Raw genomic sequence first — 23612 nt, 5'->3', positions numbered from 1 at the left:
ATACTGGAATGAGAACTGTTAATGGACAAAAAACAGAGAGGAGGAGTAAATAGGTCATTTTCAGGTTGGCAGGCTGTGACTAGTGGGGTACTGCAAGCGTCAGTGCTTGGGCCCCAGCTATTCACAATCTATATCAATGATTTGAATGTGCAGATTAAATGTAATATTTCCAAGTTGACACAAAACTAGGTATAAGTGTGAGTTGTGAGAAGGATGCAAAGATACTTCAAGGGGATTTGGAGCGGCTAAGCGAGTGGGCAAAAATCTAGCTGATGGAATACAATATGGAGAAGTGGGAGGTTATCCATTTTGGTAGGAAAAACAGAAATACTGAGTATTTCTTGAATGGAGAGAGGCTGGGAGGTGGTGACTTCAAAGGGACTTGGGTGTCCTTGTTCACGAGTCACTGAAAGCTAACATGCAGGTACAGCAAGCAATTAAGGCGCAAATGGTCTTTATTACAACAGGCTTTGCGTATAGGAGTAAAGCTGCCGTACTGCTATATAGAGCCTTGGTGAGATGCACCTGGGATAGTGTGTGCAGTTTTGGTCTCCTTACCCAAGAAAAGATACACCTGCCATAGAGGGCACACAACAAAGGTTCACCAAACTCATTCCTTGGATGGAAGGATTGTCCAATGAAGAAAGATTAATAGACTGGGTCTTTATTCTCTGGAGTTTAGAAGAACGAAAGGTGGTCTCATTCAAACATACAAAATTCTTACAGGGCTCAACAGAGTAGCTGTTTGTGGTGGGGGCGGGGGGCCTAAAACCAAGGGGCAAAGTCTCAGAATAAGACACAGGCCATTTAGGACTGAGATGAGGAGGAATTTCTTCACTCAGGAGGGTGGTGAATCTTCGGAATTCTCTGCCCCAGGGGGCTGTGGAGGCTCAGTTGTGGAGCAGGTTCAAGACAAAGATCGATAGATTTCTATACATTAAAAACATCATGGGATACTGGGATAGTGCAGGAAAATAGTGTTCAAGTAGAAGATCAGCCATGAGCTCACTGAATGGCAGAGGAGGCTCGAAGGACTGAATGGTCTACTCCCTCTCCTAATTCTTATGCAAGGTTCACTTGATTCATCCTTGGGATGAAGGGCTTATCTTATGAACAAGTTGGGCCTATACTCATTGGAGTTTAGAAGAATGAGAGGTGATTTTATTGAAACATACAAGATCCTGAGGGGGGCTTGTTAGGGTGGATACCTAGAACTAGGGACAGAGTTTAAAAATAAGAGGTTTCCCTTTTAAGATGAAGATCAGGAGAATATTTTTCTGAGGGTTGTTAATCTGTGGAATTCTCTTCCCCAAAAAGCAGTGGAGGCTAGGTCATTGCATTTATTCAAGGCTGAGTTAGATAGATTTTTGATAGAAAAGCGAGTCAAGGGTTAATGGGGGCAGATGGCAAAATGGGGTTGAGACCACAACCTGATCAGCCATGATCCTATCAAATGGCAGGGGAAGCTCAAAGGGCCGAAAGGCCTCCTGCTCCCCTGTCCTATGAAGCTGCTCAAGGCTGATCTTAAATCTCACTTGTCTTTATCACAGAATTTCCTTTTTGATCATGCCCCTCCCTCCCTCCTTGCCTTTGTATTTAATACCTGTTACGGAACTTTTTCTCGTTCTGACCAAAGGTCATCATCTTGAAATGTTAATTCTGTTTCTCTCTTCACAAATGCTGCTAGACCTGAGTATTTCCAGCATTTTATGTTTTATAGTTCCAACTTGGACTGCTCCCTGTGACCTCTTCCCAGCTCTAGATCTTCCCGATGAGAAATGCCATTGTGACCTAGTTCTGTCAATTTGTCTGCTTCCCACACTCACTCGAACTCTCTCTGAATTTGCAGTACTGTATGTTCTCAGAGTCCTTAACAGAGTCATCTTTGGTAGGAACCTTAACAGTGTCATCAAACCTACTGACAATGATGGTGCTGCTGTTGGGCAAAGTGACCACTACTTACTTGGCTGAACACCAACTCTCTGACATCTCCTCCCCTGGACCATGACCCCATCACCTAACATCATAGTGTAAAAGGAGATGATTCAGCCTTGTGGTCTGTGCCAGCTCTAAGAGCCACTCAAGTTAATTCCACTCCACTGCCTTTTCCCTGAGCCCTCCAATTTTTTCTCTCAGATAATTATTCAATTTCCTTTTGAAAGGCACAATTGAATCTGTTTCCACCACTCACAGGAAACGCATTCCAGATCTTAACAACTTTGTTGCATATAAAAGTTTTTCCTCATCTCTCTTCTGATTCTTTTATGAATCACCTTAAATTAGTTTCCACTGGTTCTTAACCTTTAGCAAATGGGTGCCATTTCTCCCTATCTACTCTGCTCAGATCCCAATCTCCTCTCACCATTCTCTTCTCTATGGTGAAAGTCTCAATCTATCCACATGACTGAAGTCTCTCATACCACAAACTATTACATCCAAGACAATCACTGACCTCACCTCCTTTGGAGATTTTCCTTCCATGGCTTCCAACCTCGTAGTCCCCCAATCTCTTGCAACTTGATTCTGTCTCTTTCCCAAGATTCACAAACAGGACTGCCTGGTAGATCCATTGGTTCAGCCTGTTCTTGCCCTACTGAACTGATATTTTCCTATCGCCCCAGTCTCTTCCCAACTACGTCTGAATTCTTCTAGCGCCTTCTGCCTCTAACAGTTTCCTAGCCCTGTCTTCTTTTCACAATGGATGTCCAATCCCTCTACACACCCAACCTTCACCAGGTCAATCTGAGAGCTCCCCTTTATTTCCTTGAATGGAGATCCAACAAGTCCCCATCGTCTGCCTGGTTGAACTTGATCTCACATTGAACAACTTCTCCTTTAACTCCATTCGCTTCCTCCAAGTAAAAAATGTTGTGATGGGAACCTGTCTTAGCTATGCCTGCCTTTCCTGAACTGCTGGGATAATGGATGTGAACTCCTATGAACACGAGAGGTTTGATTGTAAGAAAGGCATAGATCTTGGAATTTGACTTGATTGCCTCCAGTATTAAGGAACAACATTTCATAACGCTTGAATGTCTTGGAAGATTTTGCAGGTACTGGTTAGTTTTACTCAGGAAATTTAGTGGGTTTAGTAAACTTCACTGCAGAACGAACATGTAGAGGGAATGGGTTTGAAAGACTGAATGGCCTATTTTCACATACCACTTTCTATTATCATAAAACTTAGCTTACCTGACTTCCTTGCTGCCGGCAGTATTAAAATTTCATTAGGAGAGTCACCAGCTGAATTGCTGGCATTAAGTCTGATTTCATATTCCTCATTTGAAAGAGCAATACTGTATTCTAGCTTTTTAGTTTCAATCCTTTTGATTTTCATAGACCTCTTTTCCGTAATTGTTATTTGGTACTTCAAGATAATTCCATTTGCATCTGACTTAGCTAGTTCCTGTAATTTTAAAATGGTTAAATTGATTTACTGAAGTTCAGGTAGAATTTGAGGTTAGTGCAGACTGATTTTCACTACAGACGTGCACAAACAATGAATAGCATCCTTAGCACTATTTGGCTGCCAGTGTGAAACATGCACTGAGAAAAACTCATTGCTGCTGGTCGGGGGAGAGAAAGAAGGCAGGCACCAACAAAAGTGAGGGTGCAGGTGGGCACCTCAAGCAAGCTCCCTGAAGGCAGACAGCTGCTGCAGAGCTGCCTCAGGGAGCTGCGGACCTACACAAATTAAATGAGAGGAAAAAAATGCAGCAAACTGTGTTTATGCAGCACATGTAAGCACCTGACAGCAGAATTCAAAAAACATCAGTCCCCAGATGTCATTTTCAGCTTTCTCGGTCCCGTCAAAAGTCAATGGACTTTTGGCTGGCCCGCTGCATCCCCCTGCGGTGGGTCCCGCTACGGCAGGGCCGGAAAATCCTGGCCTGAGTCTTGGATGCTAATCCTGGCACAACACCACCAGGTTTAGTATCATCTTTTATTTGATTCCAGCCCACTATAGAACTTTAGTGTTGTTGTAGAGTCATTACACCACAGGAGGCCTTCTGCCCATCGTGTCCGTGCCAGCTCTCTGTAGAGTAATTCAATCAGTCCCATCCTTCTACTCTATCCCTAAAGTCCTACAAATTTATTTCTCTCAAGTGCCCATCCAATTTACTTTTCAAACCAATCATCTCTGTTTTCATCTCCCTTGTAGACAGCAAGTTGCAGGCCATTACCACTCGCTGTATAAAAAAAAGTTCTTCCTCACATCCTCGGTGCACCTACTGCCCAAAATCTCAATTCTGTGACCCCTAGTCCTTGTACCATCAGCTATAGGGGACAGCTTTTCTTTGTATACCCTTTCTTGCAAACCTAACAACATGAGAAATAGGAGAAGATGACCACATGGTCACTTGAGCCTGCTTCATCATTTAATACGGTCATGGTTGATCTCTATCAAATCTCCCCTCAACCTCTTTTGTTCCAAGGGGAATAACCCCAAATTATACGAACTAAACTTGTAGCTAAAATCCCTGAACTATGGAACCATTCTGGTATATATCCTCTGTAAGCTCTCATGAATCCTCATTTTTCCTCAACTGTGGTGACCAGAACTGGATGCAATGCTCTGGTTGTGGCCTAACCAGAGCTTTATTCAGGTTCAGCATAATTTCCCTTTTGTACTCAATACCTCTATTTATGAAGCCCAATATCCCAAGTGCTTTGCTAACTGCTTTCTCAATAAGTCTTGCCACCAGGTTCCTTTGTCCTTGTACACTCTTTAGAACAGTGCCATTAAGCCTTTAATTTCCCTCTCTCCCTTCTGCCAAAATGCATCACCTCACACTTCTGTGTCTTCAGTTCCATCTGCCAGTTGTCTACCCATTCTGCTAGGCTATGACCTATTGCAGGGTGATTGCTATCATCCTCAATGACAGCCACACCTCTAAGTTTGGTATCATTGGCAAATTTTACTCTGTATTCCAATATCCAAGTCATTTGGATATATCAAAAAAAGCACAATGGTCTTAGCACTGAAACTTGGGGAACACCACTATCTACCATCCTGTAGTGTGAGATGATGCATTTTGGCAGAAGGGAGAGAGAGAGAGAGAGAGAGGGGGGCAATAATAAGCATCTGGGATATTGGGCTTCATAAATCGAGGTATTGAGTACAAAAGGGAAATTATGCTGAACCTGGATAAAGCTCTGATTAGGCCACAACTAGAGTATTGCATCCAGTTCTGGTAAAACTGTTAAAAGGAGTTGCAGTTTATTTAGTAAACTGGCTGAAAGAGAGGAGGTAGTTATTTGTTCCTTCACAGAAAATTCTCAAACCCCAGCACAAATTCCAATCCATTTCAAAGGTTACATCAAAACTAATGCTTAATGCTAGTGCAAAATTGTTGCTTCCACATCCCAAAGATTATGCAATGTTTATTTTTATGTTCTTCAACTCAGTGGCATCCAAGATGAGCACTATATAATTCACTCATTGACTGACTATAAATAAAGTCTCTGACAGCTGGAATCTAATGACATAGCAATTTATGTTTTGTGTCATTGGTATATGTGCTGTAAAAACATTAGCCAACCTTAAAAAGTAGCTTTCAATCAAAAGGCCAGCCATTAACACATTGTACACACAGATACACATTTAATATTTAAATATTAACAATATACTCCTGCATCTTAAATTATCTTGGGTGTATTATTTTAACATGTTTGGACAGGCAATATAAAGCAATAATTCCCCCAATTATTCTGTAAATTAATATGACAACATATTCTGAGACTTAGTTTTAGAATATTGATTAGACTCCCCGATTCCCAACTAACTGGCCATAACTTCAATTCCATGACTATTCGTCACATAAACTGAGTTCTGCGCATTCTTCATTGAATTATGAGGTAGATCAGAATGGCCCAGCCTTGCAGAGCCATTTATTCACTCCCCAAAAAGGAATAAAAACACTGGACAATTAACAATTGATCTTCCCATTTATAAATGAGACATAGACTTTTACACAGATAAAGCATCAGCCAACGCATTTTAAAATGACTATTTCCTCTGTGTTTGTCACTAGGTGCTTGTAGATTGGAGATGCCTGTGCTAGGGAAATTTTCATTACGTAAACAAAGTTACCTTCCACATGATACGTATCCTTCTCTTTGAAGATTCTAGGTTTTCAACTGTTCTCCAAATGGGTGGACCTCGTAATGGATCTAGTGATAAAATGGTAGTGGTAAAAGCATTGGTTTAATTAAAACAAAACAATTTATGCATTAATTCGACTCAGTATTTTTATCACAAATGCATATTTCGAGCACATGGTTTCATGCCAACAGTTATCATTTTGGGTGGCTGGTTGGCATTTGCTGATAAAATTACTAACTCTTCGGTACTGCTCCTCAATCTTTCCTGGCTCTTTCACCCTTAATCAAGTCTAACTGTTAATGTAATAAAAACAGAAAATGCTGGAAATATTCAGCAGGCCAAGCAGCATCTGTGGAGAGAAACACAGTTTGCACTTTAGGTCAGTGACCTTTCATCAAAACTTCTGATAAAAGGTCATCAAACCGAAATGTTAACGTCGTTTCTCTCCACAGATGCTGCTTGACTTGTTGAGTATTTCCAGCATCTTCTGTTTTATTTCAGATTTCAGGGCATCTGCAGTATTTTCCTGTTGTATTAGTTGTCAACTATTAAGCATCTGGACTAGACCCCTTCTGTCTCAACACAGGTAATTCCAGTGAAACTGCCACTGTACATTTGTTTATCTTCCTAAAATAAGTGCTCAATAGCTTAAATTTACAAACATTACTTCCAATAAAGGTACATGATTAATCCAGTAGGTAGAAACAAGAGCCAGACGAAATTTTGCTATTAGTTTCTCAAGCATCTAATTGAAAGTTTACCTAGATTTTAATGCAAGGCATGGGGAGTAGGGGCTCACCAATAAAAATGCTCAAGGAAGCCCTAATCTGGGGCAAAGTTGTTTGAAAATATCCTAAAATCTGCTTTAAGTTGTCCATGTGTAGGTCATTAAAATATCATGAAATGGTACAGAAAATAATCAAACATTAATTGGATATGGAGGTTTGTATCTAGAGTACAAAGGGGTAGAAGTTATGCTATAACTACAAAGCACCAGTTAGACCACACTTAGAGCTCTATGTTCAGTTCTGGGCACTACACCCAGGAGGAAGGGTATACTGGCCTTGGACGGTATGCAGCATAGACTTACCAGAATAATTTTTGGATTCCAAGGGTTACAGTGTGAGGAGAGGTTACACAAGCCAGGGTTGTAGTCTCCAAAAATTACAAGATTCAGGGGTGATTTGACCGACGTTTTCAACATTTTAAAGGGAACTGATAGAGTAGATGGAAACTATTTCCACTAGTTGAGGAGTCTACAACTATGGGACATAGCCTAAAGATTTGACCTTTCGTATGTGAAGCTAGGAAACACTTTTACATACTGAAGGCGGAGGATGTTTGGAACTCTCTTCCGCAAAGATCAATTGATGCTAGGTCAATTGTTAATTCAAAACTGAGACTGATGTGATTTTTATTAATCAATGGTATAAAGGATATGGGCAAAGGTAGGTACTTGGAGTTAGGCCGCAGGTCAGCCATGATCTCACTGAATGGCGGAACAGGCTCAGGGGACTAAATGGTCTACTCCTGTATCCATTCCCAAAATGGAGAAATACAGACAATGCTATCTGGAAATTAACTGACATCAATTGCACCTTGTTTTAATGATACAGTCCCAGCAGTTCTCTTTTAAAGTTTGTTCATGGAATATTGGTGTTATCAGCAAGGTAATAATGTATTGTCCACCTCTAAATGCTCGAAGTGGTAGTGGTGAGCTGCCTTCTTGAACCATGGCAGTTGGCTTGGTATACCACAGTGGAGTTGGGGAGGGAGTTCCAGCATTTTGACCTAGTGACAGTGAAGGAACGCAATACATTTCCAAGTCAGGATGTGTGTGACTTGGAGGGGAACTTGCAGGTGGTGGTCTTTCCATGTGCCTGCTGCCCTTGACCTTTTAGGTGACAGAGGTTGTGAATTTGAAAGATGTTGTCGAAGGGGCCTCGAGTTTCTGCAGTACATCATGTATATGATATACGCTGCTGCCACTGTACACTGGTAATGAAGGAAATGAATGTTTAAGGTGATGGTTGCAGTAGCCTCAGAAGTGTCACCATTCAAAATTAAGTGAATTTAAGTGAACTCCTTAAGCAGATTTCAATTTAATTTAACATATCTACATTCAACAGAATTCAAGTTTCTTTAATCTACATACTGGCTTCAAGAGTCTTGCCAATTTTCTCCAAACTCCAGTCACTCCAGTATCCTGTCTCGTCATTTCTTTTACAGCGAATTGCGAAGGCATAGTCAGTGAAAGGTTTCAAGTTTTGAACCAAGAAAGATACCCGATGGGATTTTGTATCCTCAGGAGGAACCTGTCAAGAAAGCAACAGCATAGGTTAACAACTATAGAGCATAATGAACTTAACATTAATAAATTAATTGTTGGCATAAGATAAGCCATCTACCGCTGCATTTTAAAAATAGCTAATGATTTCTCAGTGTCACAGATATAATTGAATAAATTTAGGTACAAAACAGCTGTGAGCACTGAGATACTTTACTTAGCACTGACAAAAGGTCACCTTGATCTCAACGACACAATGCTACACTACTTAAAAGTACTGCAATGGCTAATGGCAGGGAATAGGCATCTGCTGTGATTAAGTTGGTTGACATAAGCAGATGTGTTATTGAACCTTATGATTGGAACTAATGTTATTATTTGAGTTTATTTCATTCCATATTATGGGGAAATATTGAAAGAATTATGAGGAAATAATTGAAAATTAAATTCCTGGAAGGTTAAAAAATATCTGGAAACTTTCTTGTAATTAGGAATTATTCTTCATACAGCGAAATGGAAATCCAAGTTTATGCAATGACAAAATCTGTTATTGAATGCTTTCACCTATTCTTTAAAGTTTATTAGAGTATGTTTGACAATCTGTTCTTTACATATACAACGAATATTCTGCCTCTTTACCTGCATCCACTCCTGAGTATCAACAATTCTATATCGTAGATTGTATTTGAGTTGATATGTATATGGTACAGATGGGTTTTCCCACTTCACAGCCAAGACCGTGCTTATTTCTATCACGTGTTGCACTGAAGTTATCTTTGGAGGATCAGGCTTTACTGAAACACAAGAGAAACTAATTTAACATGGACGGATGACCATAAGACCAGATTTGGAGACAGACTGCAAGCTTAAAAAAAGGGGGAAAAAAAACAAGTATTATGACACTATGCATCCTAATTCCAGCTTTTGTGTGATCCTACAACATATATGCAAGCAGGTTAATTGTCAACTCTTCAAATTCTGTGTAACACCGATGTTGGAAAGAACAAGTAAAAAAGTTGGTTGGCTGGAAATGTTTACAATAACAATGTACCAAAATTCTCAATGGCACTTCAAACTGAAATAACAGGTGGATGGGGCTGAGGGAAGAAGGCAAAAGGTACCATCAATGAAGAAGGTCTTAAGAGAGATTTTGAAGACGCAGGGAGATGTAGTAAGAGGGAGGGAGTTCCATGGTGTAGAGAAAAATGGCTTAAAGCCCAGTCATTGATTGTGGGGAAGGCGGCGCAGGGGTGCATGGAGGGTGGGATGTTGGGGGAAGGAAAGAGGATAGAATAAAGAGCTGGAAAAGCAAGATAAATTCCATCACAGGGCAGATGTAAGATAGTATTAATCCAACATGATGCATGCATCTAAACATTTTAGGAGTTTTGTTTAAAAAAAAAACTGTTCTGCAAATTTCTAACTTTAGCAAAATAAATGACAGTAGCTCGATACATCATATTATGTATGGCTACTTGCATATTAAATGTTCTAGCTAAAAGGCCTGCAGAACTTCATCCTTTCATCATCACTTGCTGTATGGTGATAAACTTTTCCTGCTGTTTGAGACCGGGGAGACAGTTCCCAGTCTCTAAGGAAGCTAAAACTGGAACTGGAAACCAAAACTTAGAGAGACTGAAACTGCTTGAGGCTACACAAATGGATGCAGGGCCATCCAAGCTCAGTAGTAGCAGTTGAGGAGTCCAGTGGTGCCTTACTGAGCTGAAGACAGAGGTTAAATCCAGAAATTGAGAATAAGCAAATGCTTATTTGCTGTTTCTGTTACTTGAAGACAACACTGGTGAATCTAAAAACAAAAAGCTAAAAGCTACTGCGGATGCTGGAAATCCAAAACAAAAACAGAATTACCTGGAAAAACTCAGCAGGTCTGGCAGCATCGGTGGAGAAGAAATCAGTTAACGTTTCGAGCCTTCACGGCCCTTCGGCAGAGTTCTGCCGAAGGGCCGTGAAGGCTCGAAACGTTAACTGATTTCTTCTCCACCATTGGTGAATCTACGTCATCCAGAACCTCTCAATTAGATTTGAGAAGGTTCTGCAGATGTGTGCCATTTTTGATAAAGAGCGCGTTCCTGGAACTCAGGTTGGGTGTGTGCTACTGTTGACTGGAGATCAGTTTAGCTCCTAGGAGAGGAGCTGAAATTTTTTGTAAGGAAGACAGGGTTTTGAAGGACATTGTGACTGAGTTTGATGACCTATGTACTGAGTAGACTGCTGAATCAATTCTTAAGATCTGTCTTAGTTATATCTGTAATTTAATGTGTAATCTATAGTTTACAATCAACCACAATTCATATTTAACTTCTGTTGATTCTGGTGTTAGAATATAGGAGGTTATCTAAGATAGTACTTGGTGTTTGCTTTATTTGACTCTTGCATAGTGAAAATTCTTCTGCTTTAAACGTTGGGAGTCTTACGACTTCATTCTTTTGGTAAATAACTGAGATTTCGGGTTTCCTCTTTTAAAAAAAAGTCTATACTGAGATCGTAACAATGATAGGTCCTGGAAAAAACTTAACATCGAGCTGAGCCTGCATAACTAGCCAATTCTAGGAAAAATAATTGTTGGTGTTCCAATTAAACAGCATAAAAGGAATCAAAAATAGTAAAGATACACATAAATAGTATCTTTAATATAGTTAACTGGCCCAAGGCACAACACAGGAACATTCACAAGCAGTTTCTGAACCAATCCATATAAGATATTAGGACAGTAAATTGAGAGCCAATAATGACACTTGAAGTTGCCAGTGTATATACTAAAAAATTGTAAAATATGCTAAATACATCAAGGTTAAAGCGTCACCAACTTTTCCATTAATCTTTTACACATTTCCACTCTTTAGACTTAAATCTACACATCTGAGTGTGAACAGATGTCATAAAAATAGGGAAGCAGCAGAAAACTTGCAAATGTTGGAAATCTGAAATTGAAACAGAAAATACTGGACATCTTCTGCAGGCTAAACAAGCAGCTGTGGAGGGAACAAAGGAGTTAATGCTTGGGATAGGGACCTGTCTAAACCTGTTTGGAAACATTTATGGATAATAATCTACTTTTTGACAAATGATAGCCAAGGAGTGACTTTAGTTTCAACACTGGAAATATTGTGCATGGGTTAATCTCTATTGCTCATAAGGTTTTTCCCATAATACATTGATGCATACTTACTAACATCAACTGGATCCAGATATAGTGGATCAGATTTTGCACTGCCCAAGTCATTAAGTACCTCCACCCAGATTTCATTGCGAACAAAATAAGAAATATTTGGGTAGAAAATGGTGTACGAGTTGTTCATGTTATTTGGCAGCTGATATGACTTCAACTTGTCAGGTGCAATTCTGAAAAGCAAAAATTAGGATGTTTCAACACTTAATATTTTATATAAAAAATATAGTAAGATCAATTAGGCCTACTGCAAGTGTCTATTTATTCAACTCATACAATGCTGTTTGAACAATGTGCCCCCCAAACATACATGATTCGAACCTACCTGCAGGAATATCACTGACTACATTGATATTTTTGATGGGGCAAAGGATATTGTTCATATTTCATTCTTTTAAATGCTTCCCTTTAACAAGAACAACAACTTGCATATAAATAGTATCTTTAATGTAGTTAACTGGCCCAAGGCACAACACAGGAACATTCACCAGCATTATCTGAACCAATCCATATAAGATATTAGGACAGATGTCAAAACCTTGCTCAAACAGCTAGGTTTTAAGGAGGGTCTTAAAAGAGGGGAGAGTGTCGGTTAAGGAGGGAATTCTAGAGTTCAGGACCTAAACAGCTGAAAGAGCAGCCGTTAACTGTGGAGCAATTAAAACAGGATGTGCAACAGCCCAGAATTAGAGGAGGTCTTGAAGATCTGTAAGACTGGAGACGGTTATAGAGATAGTGAGGGGCAAAGTCATGAAATAACTTTATAACAAGGATGAAAGTTTTAAAATTGAGGCATTGCCAGTCCAGGAGCCAGTGTAGGTCAGCAAGAATGGGGTTGATTGATGAACAGCACCTGTTGTGAGTTAGGATACGGGCAAAGTTTTAGATTAGGTCACGTTTATGGAGAGTGGAAGATGGAAGGCAAGCCAGGAGATCATGGGAATAGTTGAGCATCGGGATAACAAAAGTACAGATGAGGTTCCAGCAGCAGATGAGCTGAGCCGAGCACAGTTGGGCAATGTTATGGAGGTCAAAGTAGGCAATGGTGTGGATATGTGGTTGGAAGCTCACCTTGGGGTTAAATATGACACCAAAGTTGCGAACAGTCTGATTCAGCCTCAGATAGTTGCTAGGAAGAGGGATGGCGTCAGTGGTTAGGGAACCATGTTCCTCCTTTTTTGTTGGAGTACATATGAAGATTTAAAGGGCAGCAGTGATTTTTGCAATTAAAAGCTAAAAGATCATCGATTCCAGTTGGATGTCAGTGTACTCATTGGAGTTTAGAAGAATGAGAGGTGACCTTATTGAAACATATAAGATTAAGGGGCTTGACAGGGTAGATGTTGAGAGGTTGTTTCCCCTTGTGGGAGAGTCTAGTACTAGAGGGCATAATCTCACAGTAAGGGGTTGCCCAATTAAAACGGAAACGAGGAGGAATTTCTTCCCTCGGAGGGTAGTTAATCTGCGGAATTCTTTACAGAGAGCTGTCGAAGCTGGGTCGTTAAGTATATTCAAGGCAGAGAGACACAGATTTTTAATCAGTGAGAGAATCAAGGATTATGGGGAAAAGGCAGGAAAGTGGAATTGAGGATTATCAGATTAGCCATGATCTCATTGAATGACAGAGCAGACTTGATGGGCCGAATGGCTTACTTTTGCTCCTATGTCTTACAGTCTTATGGTTATGGTAATATTTTCATTGCGCTCTATGATGCAAATACTGGTCAGCTAAGCTAAATTCCAAATGGATGAAAATTGAGGCAATTCCCAAACACATAGGAAATACATTTTAATTGATTTCTCTTCATGGTTAAAAACTGAACACTTAAAAGAATAAAAATCAGCCATTAACTTTCAGGAGGATGACCTGTAAAACCACTTGTTGACAAAGCAACTGCATACTTACGACAATTTAAACTGGTAGCTAGTTGGCAAGCACGTATTATTTCCCGGATTCCAGGAGCAAGTCATATTTCTTTCATGATATGTAATACACGACAAGTTTTTTGGCTTCTCTGGCGGCACTAAAGGAAAAAATCCACAAAAATGCATTCCATCATAATTCATAACAAAAGAAGTCTCTGTTTCTAAAGCTCTACGCTAACAAAATTTAAGCAAGAAAATAATCAATGAGTAGAAAATAAAATCCCAAACATAACAATTAGGTAGGCAGAGCTGTTGAGGCTTGAGAGGTTGAACACAGATCATGTCTGTTGTTTGAAGACATCTGTTCATTTCATTGTGTAAAATTTAAATCAAAATAGTTTTTAAAAGTTAGAAAAATGTGCAAAACAATCAAATACATTCACAATCCCTTTTTATTGGCTACTCATTTCTCACTTGAATCTTTAAGATGAACTTTGACCTCATTTATAAAAAGTTTAGTAAGGCCAGGAAAGGTATCTTATTATAAATACTGATTTCGCTGCTGCAACTCACCACCCCAGCCACGCTTGAAAACAGAGCACTGTCATATTACGAGCTAGCAAATAGTTAAACAGCCAACTGATACTAACTGTTTATTCAGGATAGAAACAATATTTATTTTTGGAATGAGCCTACTGGACTGTGACTGTTGCACTTGTTTAAGTTACTCTGCTGAGTCACTTTTCTAAACAGGGAACAGATTTATCAAAAGCTGTAAGAACGGAGATGGCAACCGTGGATGGTGCTTTGTGAACATAAAGCAGAAATATAAAATACTTTCCTTGCTCGACAAAACCTCAGCAATTTCTTGCTATGAACCATCTCTGACAGCACTTGGATAATATGAAGCACAATCACTGAATTTGCCATTTTAAGAAATTTGTAAGTTCCAGATACACCAAAATCTGTGTGTTTTTAAAGGGTTGGGAAAAGGAGGAAACCCATAAAATCCTCTTCTCTCCTCAGCTCTCTGAATTTGAAGTAATGGAGTAGGCCAAGCTGCTTACTTTCAAGTGCATGGGTTCTTAGTGATCCCTTCAGAAAATTTCCGTAAACTACTACAATTTCAACTTCAAACACTGGAAATAGTGCAAATGAATTGGTTTCCTTCACGCTTTAGCTTGATTGGTTGGCAAATACTATGACTCTGTGGCATTATTGCCAAATAAATGGGGTAGGTCTTTCTGTGGACACCCATACGGCTGTTGGTGTTTGGAATCCCAGGACATGCTTTGTGGAAGCTCAAAGTGGGGAAGGGGAAGAGAGAAAACAAAAATCACAGATTCCAGCCCACCACCAAAAATGGAGTGCAGCCACACTAATTGTCCTTATACAGATAAGCTAAGCCTTTCCTATAGTATCTGGATAATTACTGAATGCTCAAAATATATAATAAAACTGTAATAACTAAACTTTATTGTATACACAAGACTTTGACATTGTCTATTTAATCCTGTCTCCATCCTCACAAACTTTTTATTCTAGTCAACTTAACTTCTGGAATGTCTCAGTTTACATAATGCCTACTTCTGGGATATTATTTATCATATCTAAAAATTAGAAGGCTAGATGGTTTGATGGAGAAGATTCCCTTTTTATCCCTCTTGCCCCTGGGAAAAAAAAACTTACATCCTGTTCTAATTTGTATTCCGAAGACAGTTGATACTTGATCCTCATTGAGTTGTACATTGCAGGTCAGAAGTGCACTCCCAACACTGGAAATGGTCAGCTTTATATTCGACACTGTACTATTGACTGTGCGGTAGTATTTTTCTGGTATTTTGTTTTCCTTTAACTTCCAGAATACCTGGTTTGCATCTACTTTACTTTTTTTTACGAAGGAATCATTAAGGATGCAGGATGCTTCCAGTTGCGAGCCAAATGCTATTACTGGTGACTCCGGTATGATGTAGGCATGTCTCTCAATTAAGCTATCTACTAGAGGAAAGAAATTAAATTATTTTAGCAACTACATCTAAAAGTCACAAAATAAATCTCTTAACAGTATTTATACACTTGTAGTAGATTGGTCCAAGCTGATTTTTTTTAAAAAGACATGAAATAAAGTGTACATGAAAGGTAAAGGGGAATAATCTGAAAAGTGAAGACATCAGAGCAAGACCTTTTCACTGATTTTCAATCTTTTAAATAATCTTTTTCATAATTGATTAGGTTGTATCTCAAGAAGGTAAATCTAGTACAAGAGACAGAGTCAGCACATCTTATTGCTTATTGTGGAAAATCAAAATCATATCTTCTGATGAAGTAAATCATCTGAATTAATCATTTTCAATTTGGCTCCAGCTTGGTATCAAGCTTATGAAGACTGATCAGAAAAAGAAATGCAAGCTTTTGAATTCAATGATTCTCTTTAATATCTACTTCATTAAATAAGGACATTGGGCAAGGTATTTTGGTGAAACTTTTAGAAGGTATGTGGAAGTTCTCAATTCCATCTGACAGGAAAACTATGTCTGCAGCTGCTGCTACCATTAGTGCTTTTCAAGAGCTGCAATAAGCAGCTCCTGTGCCATGATGAAGCCTGGCAGCAGATAAGTGCAGCTGAAGACGTGTAAAGTGCCTTCAAAGAAGTTGACAATTGGCTGTTAAGCACTGAAAGCACTCTCCGAGAAGGAGTCATAAGAGAACCAAGCTCTCATCTGGCTATGGCTGCAGCTATTTAGTTTCAATGAACAAAGTATTCCCAACTTGTCAGTTTCACTAAAGAAGCACTACCCGCTGTGCACTCATCAAGTTAACCCTGGTGAGTTGCTGACAGTTTGGGGAATGGGTCCTCTGACTGTTAAAGTCAGAATACTTCATTAAAACAATACTTAATTACTTATTAGAGTATTTAAATAGCATAATTGACAACTGCAAGGGGGTTCCTTGCTGAGGTAAAACCCAGAAGTGGATGGGATGATGTTGGGATCCCAACCTGACGTCACTTTTAGAGGATTTAACTCCCTGCACACACAAACCCGTCTCTCCCGCCTGTAAAAATTCTCCCCACACGCCCCATTAAAACTGTCTTTCTGAAAAATAGAGACACACCGTTGATGTTTTTAGGCTTGCACTCATCAGGACAGACACAAAAATGTCAAATTTCAAAGGGAGCAACTTATACTGCATGAGAAAAGGGGTGTTGATTGGTTGACAAGTTGATTGTGTTTGGTTGTGACATTGCCTTGGAGAATGTACCAGGGGGCTACTGTCACCCACGCTTTTGTTTAATTCAACAAAGGCTCAATACTTGCAGAGGACAGGTCTGTGTATATGAGTATATGCAGCTTTATGCAAGGGTAATGAGTCATATTGAGCCCAAATGATAATTTTAAATTGATTTAGTGTAATCCTTATCACACTCAGGATTGTTCAGCAAATGCTCTCCAATTGCAGAATCACATTCAATATTAATCATTATTGAGTCAGTATTATACAGCACAGAAACAGGCCTTTTGGCCCATTGTGTCCGTGTCAGCCATCAAGTACCTATTATAATCCTATTTTCCAGCACTTTGCCTGTAGCCCTGTATGCTATGGCATATTTGTCTTATGACCATATCATCTCAAGTACTTGAAATTCTATAGTCAGGACAGAGCTGAATTGGGACAGGGTACTAAGGACATTTGGGGCCTCCTTTCTACATTTCTCTCTCCCTTCCTGATTCACAAACCTGCATTTCTAGCACTGTCATTGAGAGCTAATTCTGTTTAGATAATTATTGCAATGTACTTAAATCCAATGTGTAAAATACCAAAAAGTCTGACTTCCTAGACAATAAAAACATGAGAAAAATCAGGAATGAGAAAAGGTATTACTTGAACACTTAGTGTACATTGGTTGCAACGCACTCCAAGAAGCAATTATGCCATTCCCTGCAATATTTATGACATGAAGTCATTATACTAAGTTAGTATCATAGACTATTGTGTGTGCATAGTAGCATATGCATGTACAAAACTAATTCAATATCACGATTTCTGAAAGTCACTGCTTTAGATTTTCCCCAGCTTAGTGCAAACAAATCATTACAATTTATTGTCTGAAGTGAATTTCAAAAATGAAGATAAGCTCGAGATGTAGCACATAATTCTTTACTTACCCGTCCTTAGACATACACTGATTTGTATGTATAGATGTACTATCAATGTCAACCAGCCCCATTGCAGAAACATGATTCTGGCAGCCGCTGAAAAATAAAAACATTTTTTTTTAAAGCAGATTGTCAATTTTGAAATTAACCAAATTACCAGAACATTAAGTTTTGATCCTGTATAAAATTTAGCTAGAGCAAAGTTTAAATAGCAACACAGAATTGCGCTAGGTGGTGTTCCAATGTGCAGCCTAGAATTTCAACACCTTGCTAACCCTACCACTAATTCAAAAGTGTTATCTCCTATTGGCTTGCTCCAGGGCAGCTTCAAAGACTTTGGAGCATTTTATCTATCCGTACCTTTTGCTGGGGAATCATATGACATCAAGGAGTAATCTACTAAAAAGGGAGAATTTTCTTTTATTCATCTGGGCAAGAATCAGTCTGTTGTTAACTGTGTTAGTAACTATTTAATAAATAGCAAGAAAGCATTAACCCAGTTTAGACTGCTGGATCACAAATAGGAGAACCTCAAAATGGCTAACTGCAGATGATATCTATATGAGTTACTGGTCAACTTTGCATGAGAGAAATATAACGTACTACATTAAATTTGCACTCTGAAGGCATAGCTACCAATGGTGGACCAATACAATTGGGGATGCTCAAGAGCGGCCAGAGTTAGAGGAGTGTAGCTATCTCAGGGAGGGTTATAGGCCTGGAGAAGTGTAGAGACATGAAGAGGCAAAGGTATAGAGGGATTTAAACACTAAAATGGTAATTTTAAAATCGAGTCACTGCTGCTGAGTCTGCAAGCATGACCCAGAGCTTGCTGTCGTCTGTCATTTTAATTCTCCACCTAGCTACCACTCTGATCTTTCTGTCCTTGGCCTGCTACATTGTTCCAGTGAATCTTAAGGCAAACTCGAGGTACTTTACAGCCTTCTGTACTCAACATTCATTTCAACAATTTTAGATTTCTTTGTTTATTTGGTTTACTCTCTTGTTTCTTTCTAACTTCACTTACTTTGTTTGGACAGCAATTGTACTGGCATTCATATCCCCTTTAGAGATATCTTTTGTTTCTTTACTTGCCCCATTACCTTTGGTCTTTGATACAATAATCTTACAAACCTCAAAATTGTATCTTGGGGCTGTAGCTTTAAATTTAGGGTAAATGAAGAGGATCCTGCGACCTGTTCCACAGTCTGTCTGACAGCAAGTCTGGGTGGTTTGATTGTTAGAGATCAAAAGAAGGCTTAGATTGCTGTACTGAGAAAAAGTTGCAAGGTGTTCATGCTTGGAGACAATGGCAGCAGTCTGAGTTTAAAATAAGTAGTCCGAGTCTCCCAAAATGCCAGAAAGAAACAGCCCATTTACTTCTAAGATAAAGGGGAGTTGGGATCAAGGAAAGACAACAGCATTTCAATCCAGATACAAGGTTAATATGTTGCACATTGCCATGGGGAAGATGGGAGAGGGAGCCATTTTGAGGTCAGGTTACAGGCTTTCCTACAATTCAGTGATCATATATAGACAGTAGTTCTGATGGTTAGAGAGAAAAGGCTGCTTGACTTCTTGAGCTACCACAGCCAAATGTGGAAGGGAGGTGGTCTTTAGTCAAAGAAAACACGTCCTGCAGCCTTCTATGGATTCCAGAGATTTGTTTTGACCAGAGGGAAAAAGAATCAAACATATGAATTAGGAGCAGGACATACATACAAACATATGAAATAGGAGAAATAGGCCATTCGGCCCCTCGAGCCTGCTCTGCCATTCAATAAGATCATGGCTGATCCGCTTGTGTTTTGAATTCCACATTCCCATCTACCCTCGACAACCTTTAATTCCCTTGCTTAGCAAGAATCTATCTACTTCTGCCTTAAAAATATTCTATGACCCTGCTTTCGGAAGCAGAGTTCCAAAGTTGCCTCAGAAAGAATATCTCCTCATCTCTGTCCTAAAAGGCCAACCCCTAATTTTAAAACAGTGCCCCTTAGTTCTGGGCTCACCCACAAGAGGAAACATCCTTTCCACATCCACCTTGTCAATATTGTTCAGGATCTTCCATACTTCAATCAAATTACCCCTCATTCTTCTAAACTCCAGTGCAAACAAGCCCAGTCCGTCTAACCTTTCCTCACAAGACAACCCGCTCATTCCAGGTATCAATCTAGTAAACCTCCTCTGAACCGCCTCCAACGCATTTACATCCTTCCTTAAATAAGGAGACCAAAACTGCACAATATTCAAGATGTGGTCTCACCAATGCCCTGTATAACTGAAGCATAACATCCTTATTTTTCTGTTCAATTCCTCTCATGATAAAGGGTAGCATTCCATTTGCCTTCTTAATTACTTGCTGTACCTGCATACTAAATTTTTGTGACTCATGCACAAGAACACCTTGATCCCTCTGCATGTCAGAATTCTGCAGCCATTCTCTGTTTAAGTAATACTCTGCTTTTTAAATTCCTCCTGCCAAAGTGAACAGCTTCACATCTTTAACTTTCATGTATTTGTGAAATACCTGCATTTGAACAATTCTGGAAATTTTTAATGCATTTGCCCCCGAACAAAATTATTAGGATGAAAATAAAATTGTCAAAATAAAAAATAGGTGACACTAAGTTGAGTTAAGCAAGTTAAGAATTTTTCTTTTTTAAACTGCACTCCCAAACTACAATCTGACAACTCAACAAGTAACCATTCAACTAATACAATCTAATGCAACTATCTTTTCACAACACAACAGTTTCAGTTCCTGTAAAGGAAACCTACAGGCATCTTAAAAGATGTGACTTCACAGATTAATTATGTAATCATTAACTGCAGTGCAAAAAAATCCATTGCTCTGAAGTACTGATATACGAGCCATAAGGAGCCAAAAAAAATCAAGTATTTCTTTTTGACCTACACTTTTACAAAACTTATGGGTCTGCCAATTTTGTGTACAGCAGTGCCCCACCAGTAATACATACAATGGGTGGCTAGTTAATTTGTTTCTAGTGGTGGTTGAGGGTAGGTGTTGGTCAGGACATTGAGAAAACTTTGCTTAGTTGTTCTATTCACCCAAACAGAACTACAAAATCTCAAACAGTGCTTTTTCTTTTTATTCCTGTGGAGCAAAAAATAATGGCCAGCACACCAGGGAGAACTGAAGCAGTCCATGTTCAAATGCAGCAAGACCTGGACAATATTCAGGCTTGGGCTGACAATTGACAAGTAACATCCGTGCTACACAAGTGCCAGGCAATGACCAATTCCAACAAGACGGAATCTAACCATCGCCCCTTAACATTCAATGGCATTACCATCGCTAAATCCCCCACTATCAACATCCTAGGGGGTTACCATTGACCAGAAACTGAACTGGACTAGATTTATAAATACTGTGGCTACAAGAGCAGGTCAGAGGCTAGGAATCCTGTGGCAAGTAACTCACCTCCTGACTCCCCAAAGCCTGTCCACCATCCACAAGGCACAAGGTCAGGAGCGTGATGGAATACTCTCCACTTGCCTGGATGAGTGCAGTTCCAACAACACAAGAAGCTTGACACCAGCCAGGACAAATCAGCTCACTTGATTGCCACCCCTTCCACAAACATTCACTCCCTTCACCGCCAACGCACAGTAGCAGCAGTGTGTGCAGCTACAAGATGCACTGCAGGAACTCACCAAGCCTCCTTAGGCATCACCTTCCAAGCTCTCAACCACTACCATCGAGAAGGACAAGAGTAGCAGACACATGGGAACAAGACCACCTGGAAGTTCTCCTCCAAGCCACTCACCATCCTGACTTGGAAATATATCGCTGTTCCTTCACTGTCGCTGGGTCAAATCCTGGAACTCCCTCCCTAACAGCATTGTGGGTGTACCTACACCACATTGACTGCAGTGGTTCGAGAAGGCAGCTCACCACCACCTTCTCAAGAGCTAATGGGGATGGGCAATAAATGCTGGCTTAGCCAGTAGCCCCCACATCCCATGAATGAATTAAAAACTCCCCCGTTTGTTGGCAAAATAGTGTCAGAGGAACTTTTATGTCCATTGGAGAGAGAAGACAGGCTCAACCAAAATGTGGCATCTCAGACAATTGGGCACTCCTGCACTACTGCACTTAAGTGTCAAATTAGATGTTGTACTCTGGTTGTTGGAGTGCAACTTGAATCTACAAATTCTGACTCATGAGGTGAAAAGACTACCATGGAGTCATGGCTGATTATATGCCCCATTCCTCATATTGGATGTTCTGATGAAGGGAAACACATCATGCACCTCTAAAGAAATGGAAGGGTAATACTGAATAGCAGGACTGGCTGGCTCATTCCTGGAGGCAAACACCCTTGTGCCTATGAAGCATAGCTTCATTAGCTGAACTAAAATGACAGAATGTATCTACTACGCTGTATAAGAACAATAGAAGCAGGAGTAGGCCATATGGCCATAAGACTATGGCTGAACATCTAAATCAACTCACTTTCCCACTCTATGCCATTGCCCTAGATTCCTTTAGTATCCAAAAATCTTTTGATCGCAATACTGAATATGCTTGATGGCCAAGCATCCAAATTCCTCCAGTGTAGGAGTGAAGAAATTTCTCAACTCAGTCTCAAATGATTGACCCTTATTCTGAGGTTATGGCCTGTAACTCTAGGCCCTTCAGCCAGGGAAAAACAGCCTCAGTATCTATCCTTAAAAGCCCTCTAAGAATTTTATATATTTCAATGTGAACACTTCTCATTCTTCTAAATTCCAGAGAGTATAGGCCCACTCTACTCAATTTCTCCACAGAAGACAGAGCTCTGGTACCAGGGGTCAACCCAATAATGTAATTTTAATTGCACTCCCTCTAGAAAAAGTATATCCTTCCTTACTTAAGGAGATAAAAAAAATACACAGTATTCCAGATGTAATCTCACCAAAGCGCCAAATAATTACAGCAAGACTTCCTTGCTCTTATAGTCCAACCCCCTTGAATAAAGTCCAACTACCATTTGCTTTCCCAGATGCTTGCTGTGCCTGCATGTTAATCTTCTGTAGCTCATGGACAAATCGTTCTGAATATCACTATTTAACAGTTTCTCACCTTTGAAAAAACATTCTGCTTTTCCATTCGTCCAACCCAAGCTGAATAATTTCACACCTCCTCTCATTATACTCTGTCTGCCACCATCTTCCCCAATCACTATAATCCTTTGCAGACTCTTAGCATCCTCCTCACAGCTTACTTTCCCACCTAGTTTTGTATTGTCAGCAAACCTGGATATATTACACTTGGTCTCCTCATCTAAGTCATTGATGGATTGTGAATAGCTGAGGCCTAAGCATTGATCCTTGCAGCAGTGTACTAGTTATATATACACTGTCATCTCAATAATGACACCTCAATCCTACTCTTGGTTTTCTGTCCATCAACCAATCCTCAGGCACTTTATTGAATGCCTTCTGAAAATCCAAATACATTACCATCCTCTGGTTCCCACTCATCTACCCTACTAGTTACACCCTCACAAAGCTCTAATAAACATGACTGCTCTTTCATAAAACCATGCTGACTCTGTCATAATGTGATTCTCCAAGTGCCCTGTCAGCACATCCTTAATATTCTAGCATTTTTCCTATGCCAGGCTAACTGGCCTATAGTTCCCAATTTCTCTCACCCTCCTTTCTTGAATAGTGGTGTGCTATTTGCTATCTTCCAGTTCACAGGGACCATTGCAGGTTATTGGGGATTCTAGAATATCAAGTCTAATGCAGCCCCGCAGTCCTGTTAACTTCTCCAGTGCTTTCTCTTTACTAATATTAATTACATTAAGCGCTTCATTCTTATTAAATCCTTGGTTCCCGACAATTGCCTGTATGTTCTTTGTGTCTTTTACTGTGAAGACAGCACAAGGTTTGTTTAATACTTCTACTATTTCCTTATTCCCCATTTCTCTTATGTCTGTCTCTAAGGGACTGATGTTACATTGCCAATCTCTTCCTTTTTTCACATAATTGCAA

General features: G+C 39.7%; 1 protein-coding gene and 1 long non-coding RNA gene across 9 annotated transcripts in view; both read right to left on the bottom strand.

Moving 5' to 3' along the window:
* LOC144685157 (uncharacterized) overlaps positions 1-23612 on the bottom strand; it is a 129128-nt gene that overhangs the window by 27842 nt on the left and 77674 nt on the right. The gene's annotated exons all lie outside the window — the stretch shown is intronic.
* il6st (interleukin 6 cytokine family signal transduce) overlaps positions 1-23612 on the bottom strand; it is an 85835-nt gene that overhangs the window by 25090 nt on the left and 37133 nt on the right. For 4 of the 8 annotated variants that reach the window (XM_078549621.1, XM_078549619.1, XM_078549596.1 and 1 more), the window contains exons 2-9: positions 17616-17702; positions 15139-15444; positions 13490-13607; positions 11584-11756; positions 9033-9187; positions 8262-8421; positions 6095-6174; positions 3193-3406 (exon numbers count right to left, since the gene is read on the bottom strand). In XM_078549621.1, coding sequence (XP_078405747.1) covers positions 3193-3406; positions 6095-6174; positions 8262-8421; positions 9033-9187; positions 11584-11756; positions 13490-13607; positions 15139-15444; positions 17616-17688 — 1279 coding nt within the window. In that variant the 5' untranslated portion in view covers positions 17689-17702. Of the gene's footprint in view, positions 1-3192; positions 3407-6094; positions 6175-8261; positions 8422-9032; positions 9188-11583; positions 11757-13489; positions 13608-15138; positions 15448-17615; positions 17703-23612 lie in introns of all 8 variants that reach the window. The other 4 variants (XM_078549608.1, XM_078549603.1, XM_078549589.1 and 1 more) reach the window with 1 other exon arrangement.

The sequence above is a fragment of the Cetorhinus maximus genome, chromosome 1, assembly GCF_964194155.1.
Source record: "Cetorhinus maximus chromosome 1, sCetMax3.hap1.1, whole genome shotgun sequence".
NCBI lineage: Eukaryota > Metazoa > Chordata > Chondrichthyes > Lamniformes > Cetorhinidae > Cetorhinus > Cetorhinus maximus.
This window is presented reverse-complemented; position numbering and strand designations above follow the sequence as displayed.